General features: G+C 44.8%; 1 protein-coding gene across 4 annotated transcripts in view; it reads left to right on the top strand.

Annotated features, from left to right (window-relative positions):
- Nucleotides 1-12627, top strand: part of Prickle2 (prickle planar cell polarity protein 2) — a 331379-nt gene that overhangs the window by 269268 nt on the left and 49484 nt on the right. For all 4 annotated transcript variants that reach the window (XM_060383771.1, XM_060383772.1, XM_021638249.2 and 1 more), the window contains 2 exons: nt 8233-8346; nt 11291-11428. In XM_060383771.1, the coding sequence (XP_060239754.1) occupies nt 8233-8346; nt 11291-11428 (252 nt within the window). The remainder of the gene's footprint in view (nt 1-8232; nt 8347-11290; nt 11429-12627) is intronic.

The raw sequence follows: 12627 nt of genomic DNA, 5'->3' as shown, positions 1-12627 counted from the left end.
CAAGAGTCTTCCCCATCTCGCTCTGATGAGTCATGGGTTAGGAGGAGCTTTCCCTAAGGCTGGCTCACATCAGCGATCTCAGATTACTATTCAAGAGTTCCTGTCTATGGTAGGCTCCTGTCTTGTTCCTTGTTTTCACCATCTTCTGATGTCTATCCCGACTGCCTTCCGCTGAAAGACTCTACTGAGCAGGGTATCAAAGCAAATGCTGAAACTCATAGCCAAACTTTGGGCAGAGTGCAGGGAATCATATGAAAGAAGGGGGAGATAGAAAGACCTGGAAGGGACAGGAGCTCCACAAAGAGAGCAATAGAACCAAAAAAATCTGGGCCCAGGGGTCTTTTCTGAGACTGATACTCCAACCAAGAACCATTAATGGAGATAATCTAGAACCCCTGCACAGATGTAGTCCAGAGAAGCTTAGTCTCCAAATGGGTCCCCAAGTAATGGGAACAGGGACTGTCTCTGACATGAACTCAGTGGCTAGCTCTTTGATCACCTCTCCCCCCCCCAGGAGAAAACAGCCCTACCAGGTCACAGAGGAAGACAATGCAGCCACTCCTGATGAGACCTGATAGGCTAGGGTTAGAGGGAAGGGGAGGAGGACCTCCCCCTATCAGTGGACTGGGGAAGGGGCATTGGAGGAGAAGAGGGAGAGAGGGTGGGATTGGGAGGGGATGAGAGAGTGGGCTACAGCTGAGATACAAAGCGAATAAATTATAATAAATAAATAAATAAATAAATAAAAATTTAAGTTCCTATCTGCACCTTGCAGAGTCCTTTTTACCTTCTTCTACCTGTTTCCCAGTACAATATGAGTTATTTGGTCACACAGGCTTCATTTCTAACGGAGAGGGATGAACCTGGCCATGGTGGTCAGTAAGAGTGTCAGATGATTCTGAAGTGTGCTAACGTTGAAAAATACTGCCATCCTCAAGAAGGGACTGTGCTCGCTCCTATTAATAAACACCATAAATAAGGAAGTGCTTTTTCTCACTGGCAAAAGAAATTCAGAGAAGCAATTCAGGGTCAGTACTGCCATTTTATTTTTATTATCATTATCTTTAAAAACAAAACAAAACAAAACAAAACAAAAAAAAAACAGGATTCCTCTATTCCTGGCTGTCCTGGAGCTTGCTATGTAGACCAGGCTGGCTTCAAACACAGAGATTGTCTGCCTTTCCCTCTGCCCATGCCTCCTAGCTTTCTATACTACTGTTAGGCCACAAATTCCATTCTTAATTTTATTTACTTCATTGTACATTGTGGCTGATGGAACCCCAGCTGTTCTGTTTCTCTATCTTTCATATAGAAAACAAGATAAAAGAGGCAAGTGTCATCCCAGGCAGAGCTCACAGAAGTCATACCCAGGCATACTATTGGCAAGAATACAGTCAAATGGGCTTGTGCAGTTCCTAGAGGGAGAGTGGACAGAAATAATGTTCTTAGGCAGATACGTTGATCTGCTGAGTGAAATCGCTGAAGAAAAGGAAAATGGACCAACTGTGACAGCCGTGACTGCCACAGCGTTCTGACATCATCAGGCTGTGGCCTTGTGAGGAGCTGTTGAGTGTGGAGAACATTTCACCCCACACAGGTCACATTGAGTTTACTGGGAAGCCCTGTGCTGCTGTACTGTGGAGAACACCAATAGGAAATGTTCTTTATTTCTATAGTCAACAGTACAGACATAGTGAGAATGGCTGCATGAAGGACTTTTGATTCTTTTTTTTCCTTTCATCTGAAAGTCTCTTTTGAATCCCCAAAGAACGAAATGAGGGGATAAGGAAGCAATGCTGTGTGTGCATGTGTGTGTGCATGTGTGTACATGTGTGCATGTCCTTATAGATGGCTAGAGGTCAACCTTGGGTCATTTTTCAGGTTCAATCTACTTTGCTTTTAAAGATGAGGACTCCTAATTTTACCTGGAATTTGCTGATTTGGCAGAACCCTCTGGTCAGTGAGCCCCAGGGATCATCCTGCCTCAGAAACCTCTGTCCCCATCCTAGGATTACCAAACAATGCCCAGCTTTTTCCGTGAGGTTTGAGAACCACCTGCAGGTCCTTGCACTTTTACCGCAAGCTATCTTGCCAGCCCCGGAATTTTCTTTTTAATGACGTGCTCTGTTGAATATGAAGCTCCCGCACCTTGGTGCTTGGAGGGCTCCTGGAATACTACAAATACAAGCACTTCAGACCCAAGAGCCACTCAGTAAATAAAGAGCTCATGAATCCCTTTCTTCAAATAGATAGTGAGAGCAGTGGATTCTGGGGCCAGGCAAGTGCATGTGTCTTGCTCTTTGTTGGGTTCCTGCTATAGATCTGGATATAAAAGTGTTCCCACTTTAGAACATTAGCACTATGGCCCATAACTTTGTCACCAGGACTATGGACTCTCCCTGCTGAATCATATGCCCAGGTGGAGGAGGGGACTCCTGAAAAGCTGGGGATGGGTTCAACCAATTCTTCCTCCTTTAGAAATTTCTGTCTTCTTGGAGAAGACAGGAAGCCTTGTTGTGGTTGTTGAGAGGAAGCCACGGAATCGCTGTAAAACTGTGAGAGTGTGGCCAGGGGGCCAACAGGACGACCTGAATGGTGACTAGATACACATGACGGGGCCCTACACCTGCCAACTTAGAAATCAGTACCTTCACAGGCCTCCCAGGTGATCCCAAGCTACAGAGTATGACCCACTGGACTAAATCAAGGGTTTCACAGCTGCAACTGTGGCTACAGCAGCAGCAGCGGCTGCTGCTTCTGCAGCGGCTTTCTTCAGCACTCTTTCCAGTGCATGATTTCTTCGCAAATGCAGTCATCGACTCCAGCTTCCATCTCCACCCAGGCAGAAATGCCATCAAATGTACAATTCCATCCAACAAGCCCAGTCTTCACATGGGCGAGGCCCTGCTTTGTAGGATGAGTTTGCACACTGCTTAAAGTTCTTACCATCCATCCAACGCAGACCGAAGCTGTTGCCAAGCTGCCTAGACCAGGAGTAACATCTTAAAGAAAAGTCTCCAGCGGCTTAATATTCTAAGCCAGTTTACTGTGTTCCCATTGCTTTTGTGGCGGGGAAAGTGAACCCAGTATGACTTCACCCAGGCAGAATCACGGGACACCCTTACCTGGGGACACCTGAGTAGAGCAAAGCTTCTAGAACATTCAGCATTTTCACTTTTGAAGAACGACACAATTAGCTGTGCTGTTGACATGCCAATTGATATAGCTTGGTAATGATTGTTATTGCTAAAACTCTATTAGGTTTGTTTATTTGGTTATAAAATGAACAAGTGAACATGTTTGGGCTAAAATAAGCTGCATGTAGGGTTTTCATTAAGGTAGTGCCAAATTGAATTTTTGTAGTGTTGGAAAGTAGAATCCATTGTTTCTCATTTCCATTGTTTTGGTTGATGTCTGTCTGGGGCTGCTCTGTGACTTTATGGTAGGGGATGCAAGGAGAGAATTCATGCAACCCCCACTAAGTGCGGACTCATCAAAACTGTCCCTTCTCCTAGCTGAGGACCAACCTTACCCCTATCCCTGCTAGAACTTCTGGCACCCAAACCTCAAGAGATGGAGAAGTCAATATGACAGGCTCAACAGGCTTTTAAGAGGATTAGAAGTCAGTGATGGACCTCCAATCCCCAGAGCACACCAGGTCAGCTGCCTCGGAATAGGTGGTAACCTGGTAGATTGTTAATCGACGTGAACTGATTTGTTTTGAGAAGAGTCGACTTGCTAAGAAAAGTATCAACTCCTCCATCAAAGTGTTGGTGACCTTGGAAGAAACTATTTTAATAGATTCTATATGTGATAACTTACTGGGATACTGGGAGAAAGGGTGGATTTCAGTGGTGGTTAAAAGGTGTGAATTATAACAGGTGATGTTTGTCCAGAAAAGAAGGAGCTATGTTTCCAGAAAGCAGCCAATGCCTCTGTTGGCTTGATAAATATCTCCAGAGATCTCCATCAGTGCTGGCCCCACTTTCACCCAGTCCTATCATTTTTGGAATTCCCTTGTCCTCCAGGCTTCAGCTTTGTGGAGCTCCTTGTATCCCATGTCCCAGTGCAGAGCCAGCCAAACACAGGTCCCAGGATCCGTCTCTGAGGGAATTTGTAAGTGAGGAAAGCTAGTCAGTCTGGGACAGACTGTTGAGTAGTGCCGGGGGAAACCTTCAGCTCTGAGGAGGTTCTACAAAGAGAGCAGAATAGAGCAGGGATAAGAGGAATCTGTGATGAGAGCATTGAGAGGCTGATGAGAAAACATCAAAATAATTTGACATTTTCTCCTCAGGAATCAAATTTGTATTAATCGTGCTACATTTCTTGCAATCTATTTTTCTTGCTTGGGCTAAAAGAGGTAGCTCCCAGATTTGGTCTCACTCTCTTCACCACCAGTGTTGCTACAAGTCCTAACATGAAGAAGGGCATTGTATTCATCAGGGTTCTCAAAATGAACAGAACTGATAGAATGAATGGTGTGTGTGTGTATGTACATATGTGTATGTTTCTGTGTGTCTCTGTATGTCTGTTTCTCTGTGTGTGTGCATGAGTGTATGTGTGCGCGCATGTGTGGTGTGTGTGTTTTTGTGTGTTTATGTGAGTGTGTTTGTGCATGTGTATGGTGTGTGTGTTTCTCTCTGTGTGTGTATGTCTGTTTTCTCTCTCTCTCTCTCTCTCTCTCTCTCTCTCTCTCTCTCTCTGTATGTGTGTGTGTGTGTAGAGGAGATGTGTTAGAATTATAGGTTGTGGTCCAACAATGGCTGTCTCCTGATGGAAAGGCTAAGAATCCAGTAGTTGTTCAGTCCACGAGACTGGCTATCTCAGCAGTCCTGTCTGGTGCTGGAGTCCCAGGGAATTCTTAGAGAGCTTCCAGTTTTTAGTGTACAATAGAATCCCAAAGAATCCCAAAGAAGTAGGTTTTAATACTAGCCCAGCAAAGGAGTGCCTCAGCAACAGGATAGATGGACTTGTCAGCGAGACTGAGAGCAAACAGGCAAAAAGCATCCTTCTTCCATATTCTTTTATGCAAGGTACCACTAGAAGATGTGACCTCAATTTAGAATAGGTCTTCCCACCTCAAATGATCCAATCAGAAAAATCTCTCATGCGCATGCCCAGCTGTTTGAGTCTTAGTAGATTCAGATGTAGCCAAGTTGACAGCCCAGATCAGCCGTCATGGCTGTGAAGTGTCTTCACATCCTGATTATGCATTTGTGTTATATGTGTGTGCACTCTCATTTAGTCATCACCATCTTATGATGATTCTGAACATTTGTGTAGTTTGCTTGGGAACCTTATAGGAGGGAAACAACAGAGCCACAGCTAGAAGCTCATACCTATCTGCCATGCTGTGGAGGGTTACAGAGAGGATTCCATCCTGAGAAAAATGAGCAGCTTCACAGCAGGCTTGGTTCAAGGTACCACCAAAAAAGGGCTCTCAGGGATGGCTGATACGAAGATAATGAGAAGTGGTGGACAGCAGGGTCAGGAGAGTTCCAAGTGTCTATATTATCAAGGATGGCAGGGATTCATCTCATGTTAGTAATTTCTGCTGATGTTTCACGATTATGAAGATTTTAAGAAGAACTAGAGCAAAAGCTGCCTTTTTCTTCATTTTCACATTCATTTCTCTTCTTCTTTTTTCTTCTATTATTGTCGAGACAGGGTTTTACTATATAGCTGGGGCTAATTCCCAGTCTTCCTTCCTGAGCCTCACAAGTTCAAGGATTACAGGCATCTGGCACTATCTCTGTCTTAGAAGACCTTCTTCAAGTAGTGTCAGGGGCAAAGCTCAAGTGCCAAACTACAGACCCTAGGCCCTCTCCCTTAATCTGGCCAATGTCCAGTGAGGCATATGGTGTAAAGGCTCTCAGAAAACATTCCCAAAATAGCGTGGTCGTCAGATGGCCAGATAGCCAGCTATTTATCTCAAGCTAATTTGTGATAAAACTGTCACTTCTCAGGAGTGCTGCCTTAACCTGCCAACAAAGCTCAAAACCATTCCTTCCATCCAGGACATGGCTCCCTGCCTCCAAGCAACCCAAACTTTCTTCCAAAAGCCACAGCAAAGGCTATGGTTGCCTTCAGGACTGGATTCAGAGGGGGGCGGGCACATCGTGGAGAATGGTTCCCCTTATTTTGAAAATAAAGATGGCTTCCACATGCCTGAAAGCCTTGTCATCTCAAACCTTGTCATCTGCTTGTTGCTTGAATTCTCATAACTTGATTTCTAGAGGTCAAAATAGGCAGCGCTCTTGCCCACATTCCTGGGACATTTGTTCATATCCACCACTCCTAATGCTAAGGACTTAGAGGAAGCATGTGAAGGACATGGAGTGTGAGAAAATGACGGTAGTAGAGGCCCAGGATTCACATCCAGCTCATCAAATAAGCATCTTGTTTCATGAGAGCTGCTTATGCTGCTGCTCTAGGAGAGATCTTGGAAGCATCTTCCATGGTCTCTGAAACTCTGGGGATTTTTTTCTCTCCATTATAAAATATCACACCATTGATTATTAGTACTCTTTCTATCTATCTGTCTGTCTGTCTGTCTTGGGGGATATATGTTCTTGTTTATGTGGGTATTTGGAGGCTAGAGGTCAACTATGGGTGTATTTTTTCAGTCACACTCCACTTTATATTTGAAGACAAGGTCTCTCACTGAACCTGGAATTTACTAGCTACTAGGATAGATGGCCAATGAGATCTGGATATCTACTTACTTTCCTGCCCCTGATCTGGCTTACTGTACCCCAATCTCACTACTCTATCATCTTTTCCACTGATGCAGGCAACCCAAACTCAGGTCCCATGCTTGCACAGTGGGTGCTTTGCTGACTGAGCCACACCCCAAGCCATTTCTTGTCTGTTTTTACTTCTGATTATTTTTCATATGACCTGATAGTGTTAATACCAGCTGGAGGTGGGTTCTTCTTCTCCATCAGTTAAAGAATTAAAACACAGGAAATCAGCACAGTGCATAAGCGTTTACTGGCAAGCAAGCATTACAAATGTCTCAGGTCAACAAGGGTTGAGGGGGCCCACCTGGTGGTTCTCCTCTCTCTGTTTCCGTTGCTCTAGAGGTGCCAGTGCATCATTTCTGAAATAAGGACTTAGTCTTTGCCTTTTTCCACGAACCAGGGGACCAGAGAGTCTGCTGTGAGACTGAGTCTCCCAAGATGGCAGATGCTATGCCCATAAAGCCTCACCAACATGGCTGCCCTCTACCCTCTATGGGCACCTGTAAGCACTGATACACATCAGCTCACATGAGCACACATACATAAACATAAATATGTAGCAAATAAATATTTTAATTAAAATATAAGTACACCATTTTCATCCTTCCCTTTCCTTCCTCCTATGTGTGTGTGTGTGTGTGTGTGTGTGTGTGTGTGTGTGTGTGTGTGTATGTATGTATACTCCACAGGAAGTAGAAACTTATTGCCTGCTGCTGGGAACAAAAATAAAATAAAATAAAACATTTAAACTAAGCCTGTTATGTTCCTCCTTCTATATCCTAGGAGTGCTTAGCCTCAGGAGAATGCCTGCCTTCTTTTCTTAGGCAAACGTAGATGCCTAAGAACATAGGGGTACCTACCCCACAGTCTAAAAACCGCTGAACCTCAGCAGCTGCAGGAATACATCAGTTGTAAAGAGCAACATTATAGGAGATGCAAAGGTCCATGCGCTGCTGCTGCTGCTGCTGCTGCTGAGTCTCCTTTCAGTGTATGCCACTGCTGCCTGCATTGCAAATGGCTCAGACCTGGAGGGCTTTTGACGTAGGTGGAGACTGAGACACCCAGGAACCTGCAAAGTGCCAGAGAGAGGTTTGAGAGCAGTATTTAGGCAGGCACTGACACATCCCTTGGCTAGAGAGGTGCCTCTCATGGGACAGCGGCACAGAAAATGGTAAAGCAACGCTGTTGGGAGTCGGCAGGGAAAGCCTTGCCCTCTGGCTTCACCTGTGCGCTTTCTGAGTTCTTCTCTGATAAGGACTTTCTTTGACTGTCTTTTCCCCTTCCAGAGAGGGATAGCCCCAAGTAAGGGGCCATTCACTTGGCTCTGTCTTTTAGGATGCTCCTCTGTGTGCGCGGTAGGAAAAGGCAGCTTGCTGGCTGTCCTAAGGGTTGGTGGGAGCGGTGGAGGCAGCCGGAGTCCCACTGCGAGGGGCGGTGGCGTGTTCGTTCGGTGAGTAAAGGGAAGCGCTCTGTGTGTTCCGTCCCTCAGGTGCACCAGTACTACAGCTGCCTCCCAGAAGAGAAAGTCCCCTATGTCAACAGTCCCGGAGAGAAACTGCGAATCAAGCAGCTCTTGCACCAGCTGCCGCCCCACGACAATGAGGTAAGGCACTTGGAGGGGCCTTCCGGTGGTTTCCAGAACTTTCCGTGAACTGCCCCTTTTCCTAATCGTTGTGATCAGTAAGACTGCTGCCAAAAACTTCTGGCAATTGGTATTAAATTTTAGCTTCCTTAATTAGAATCTAAAGAAACCCGGCTGATATTTCTGGAGAGCGCTCCTCACCCCACCCCCAAAAGAAAGCCTGGGTTAGACGCCAAAGCCTGGCATGACTGACTAGTACAGAAAGTTAGGGAGCACTAACATTTGAATTCTCAGGCCTGTGTTTTCTGACTTGGCTGTATCCTGCCAGTCGATTGTGGGAGTTAGGAAGATGACTAAGGACCGCTTCGTGCCCGGAAGAAACACTGCAGGTCTCTCAGATTTTCAGACTTGTTTCATAAGAAGTGAGTGTGCAGGTTCTCCGTGGCAAAGGCAGCCTAAGTTACAGGTCTGGATTGGCAGCTCGCGCTAGGATTTTTATCACGTCAAGATCTACCTAGTTTGAGTCATCCATCTGTATTTTGAAAGTATTATAGACATTGCTTTTTTTCCTAATCCCAGAAACACAGCAGCTCTGTAAGCAAGGATTTGATTATTTGATTTTGATTATTTTCTTTTTTTTTTTTTTTTTTGAGGTTGGCTTTTCGTTTAGCCAGGGTAACTCAGAACTCTCTCAGAGCTCAGTGACTTTCTCAGACCTCCTCTCTCCGAGAGCTGGCTACAGATGGGCAACTGTGCCTGGCCAGCGTCACTTATTACTGAAATCACACACTGATCAGAAGGAGGAAGTCTGTAAGCAAGCTTTTAAAAGATTGTGTGGGAGGAAGTTAGGCTTCTAAGCTGGATATTAATTTGTAGTATCTGGTATCAAGACTCTCACAGATATATACTATTTAGCTCTGTATTTTAAAGCAAAAGTATAATTTTAAATTGAAAGAAAAAAATCTACCCAAGGAGAGAGCTGGTCTCCAGTTTCTACCACTCATCATATACATGGTGACATAGTTACATAAAAGGGAATTTTTTACACACACATATATGTGTGTGTGTGTGTGTGTGTGTGTGTGTGTGTGTGTGTAAGCACCTCCACCCACCAAGCCATCCTTCTGGCCCAAAAGGAAACAATTTGAGCAGCTAATGCTGAGGAACTGAGGATGTAGATTGTGGTACAGCCCTTGTCTGGCTGGTGCAAAGCCCTGAGTTTACACTGCAAAATAAATATATGAATCTGAATAAGTGAGACAACGTCTCAAAATCTGAAGCAACTCCCTAGAAAGCTGTGCTTCTCACTCCTGCTACTTATTTCGTGGTTCATAAAACAAATACAAAAGTTGACTCCTTCAAACATGAAAGCAAACATTGTAATCAGATGCCCGGTTAACTAATCTGGAGGTAAAAATGCAAGTTTTCACAAGCAGGAGGGGTGTGCCTGTTTTTAAAAGTATGCTCATAAAATGTCATTGGTGAAACCATGTTTTCTGGGCTGTTAGGTTTCTGGAACATTCCCCTAAAGACTTTTTTTTTTTTGAACTGTCACTTGATCTGCCCTACGCTTGCAGTGGTTTATTCTGTTTATGATTGACCGTGCTTTCGTTAACTGGGCACCATTGGTATTACGACTCCATGTTGGTAGAATGTGATACACGAAAGCCAGTGGACAGGATTGGGACATTTGGCATGGTGACATGGTCTCTTCCGAAGACAGAGGTTGACTCTAAAGCTAATGCTTAATCATTCTCTTTTCCTGTAGATAACACAATTTGAACAGACATAGTTGCTCTGACTTTCAATTTGGCACACAACAGTCTGAGCCGAGAGCTTTTCTTGACATTTTCTTTATTAAAATATTGTCTGAGCAATGCAGTCAACATCTCTGATATAGATTACTCCAGGAGAAATCATGAGGTGCTTTGGGACCACATATCCAAGAGAAAGTTATAAGAGTGGCTCAGAGTGGGATGTGAGCATGGCAGTAAATGAATCTGTAATGAGAGTTTATTTTCCTTTAAATCACATTTCACCATTGTGATGCAGTGATTAGATACGGAGGAAATCTCAGCTTGTAGCCAGTATCCTAATGTCACTGCAGCCGGTTCTGTTCTCCCATTTTAAGTAACATTATCAGTTTTAGCATCTACTGAAGATGCAGTGGTCACGTGAGCTCTAACATTGTGGTTTTGTTCTCTGCTTTGATAGTTGCCTTCCCATCTTTGCGGGTGACTGATTTTTCTGTATGTAGCCATAATCAACTTTCCTTTGAAATAAATGCATCCAAGAATCTCAAAGCGAATCATATTTAAAAGTAACATTAACAAATAATAGCTCAGGATCATGACACAGTCACCGACGTGCAGAAACAATGGGACAGAATGGCAGATCATGGATGTGAATGCTTTTGCTGTCCCTCCCTTAAATCTTTGACACTCTGTTTCAAAAAGAAGAAAGCATCTTTGTCATGGTGTCACACTAGCAGAAAATCATATGAAAGTCTACCTATTCTCACTTCCCATAGCAGGATGGAGGATAGATGACGTGTGCATGCTGACAACCAAGTTGGAGTCATTCTTCGGTGCAGGGGTCATTCACATAGACACAGACACAGGAAATCTTCAGCTCCTTACAGTTTGGAAAGGAGAACGTTCCCAGAAATTGTCAGCCCGAGGCCACTCTTAGTGACTTAGATCTGAGTGAGAACAGTGTGAAGTGGAGTAGTTCTAGAACATCTAACGTGCCTGACTCATAAACTCCAGAGTTCACAGCCATTGAAAAGCCCCTTTGCTTCTCACCCTCCTTGGTGCTGGCTTGCCTTAAGTAGCTCCAGGCCTGGACTTAATATTCCACAAGAGTCAAATCAAGAAGTAGAGTGTTTCTGTGAGCCCTGGATGGGGACTTCAGTACTTCCCATGGAGTGATGATGCCTCCTCCTTGCTGTCCTTTGTGTGTTCAGGTCCGATACTGCAACTCCCTGGATGAGGAGGAGAAGAGGGAGCTGAAGCTGTTCAGCAACCAGAGGAAACGGGAGAACTTGGGCAGAGGCAACGTCAGGCCCTTCCCTGTCACCATGACAGGAGCGATTTGTGAACAGGTGAGGATGGACTGGGGCAGGGAAGAAGCTCACTCTACGGTTATTTTATTAGATACTGGTGACATGCTCAGCCCTCCTTTAGGCATCGAAGATACAGGAGTGAGTAAAAGACATTCAAGCTTAGTCTTTGGGGAGAAGTCAGACAATAAGTCAAACCAGTAAATTAGAAAATGTGGGGCTGGAGAGGTGGATCAAAGGTTAAGAGCACTGGCTGTTCTTCCAAAGGTCCTGAGTTCAATTCCCAGCAACCACAAAGTGGCTCACAACCATCCATGAGGAGATCTGGTGTCCCCTTCTGTCATGCAGGTGTACATACAAGCAGAATACTGTACTAAGAATAATAAATATTAAAATAAACAAAAATTTGCAGCAGGGAAGGAGGGGGCTGTGAAGGACTAGGAAGGCAAGACAGCTGTAGTCTTGAGCAAGATGGTCAGAGAAGAGCCCACTGAGAACGTGGCATTTGAGCAAAGGCATGCAGAGATGCACAGAGGCAGAAGCATACAGACATTGCCTCAAGGCAGGAGGGAGGCTCCTGTGGACAAGAAACAGTGAGTTGGCCTGTGGCCGGATCAAAAGGAGTAACGAACAGGGATCGGGGATCATGGCAGAGTTCATGGAGAGCCATATAAACAATTGGAAGGACGAGACAAGAGTAATGGCTTCACCTTTTGAAAGATTCCTTTGAAAACAGAGATGTCTGGACCGTGAGTCAGTCTCTCATCCAGGATCATCTCAGCATGGATGACCTTTAAAGGGATGGTATGAGGAGTGATGCCTAAGCTTATTCTCAGTTTTCAAAGTCTAAGAAACCCCATTCCAGCTCCATAGGACCTCACTGAGTTGAAAGACCTTTTGCCTTCTCTGCTATAGCATGCTTAGGATGTGGTTGAGGAGCATGCTAAAGCAGGACAGGCATATCACCTGCCTGGGCTAACCTCACCCCATTCCTGCTTTCCAAGGAAGGCCACCATTTCTCTAAATGTTCTCTATTTTTGGGCAGCACCCTCTAACTCATGCTCTGAGTGACCAAGCAGCTGCTTGGTAAGAGGAAGCTGGAGACAGTCTAAGAGGAGCAGGAAGTTTTTAGAACTCTGCTTTGAGATTTCACAGGAACAACTGACAGAATCTGGTAGATAGGTAGAGAAACAATTTACCAGAAAGGGGGCCATGGGTCATCATCCTTGAGAAGAATCCTA

The sequence above is a fragment of the Meriones unguiculatus genome, chromosome 5 (assembly GCF_030254825.1).
Source record: "Meriones unguiculatus strain TT.TT164.6M chromosome 5, Bangor_MerUng_6.1, whole genome shotgun sequence".
NCBI classification, from domain to species: Eukaryota; Metazoa; Chordata; class Mammalia; order Rodentia; family Muridae; genus Meriones; species Meriones unguiculatus.
The sequence above is the reverse complement of the archived record's forward strand: the minus strand, read 5'-3'. Positions and strand labels throughout refer to the sequence as shown.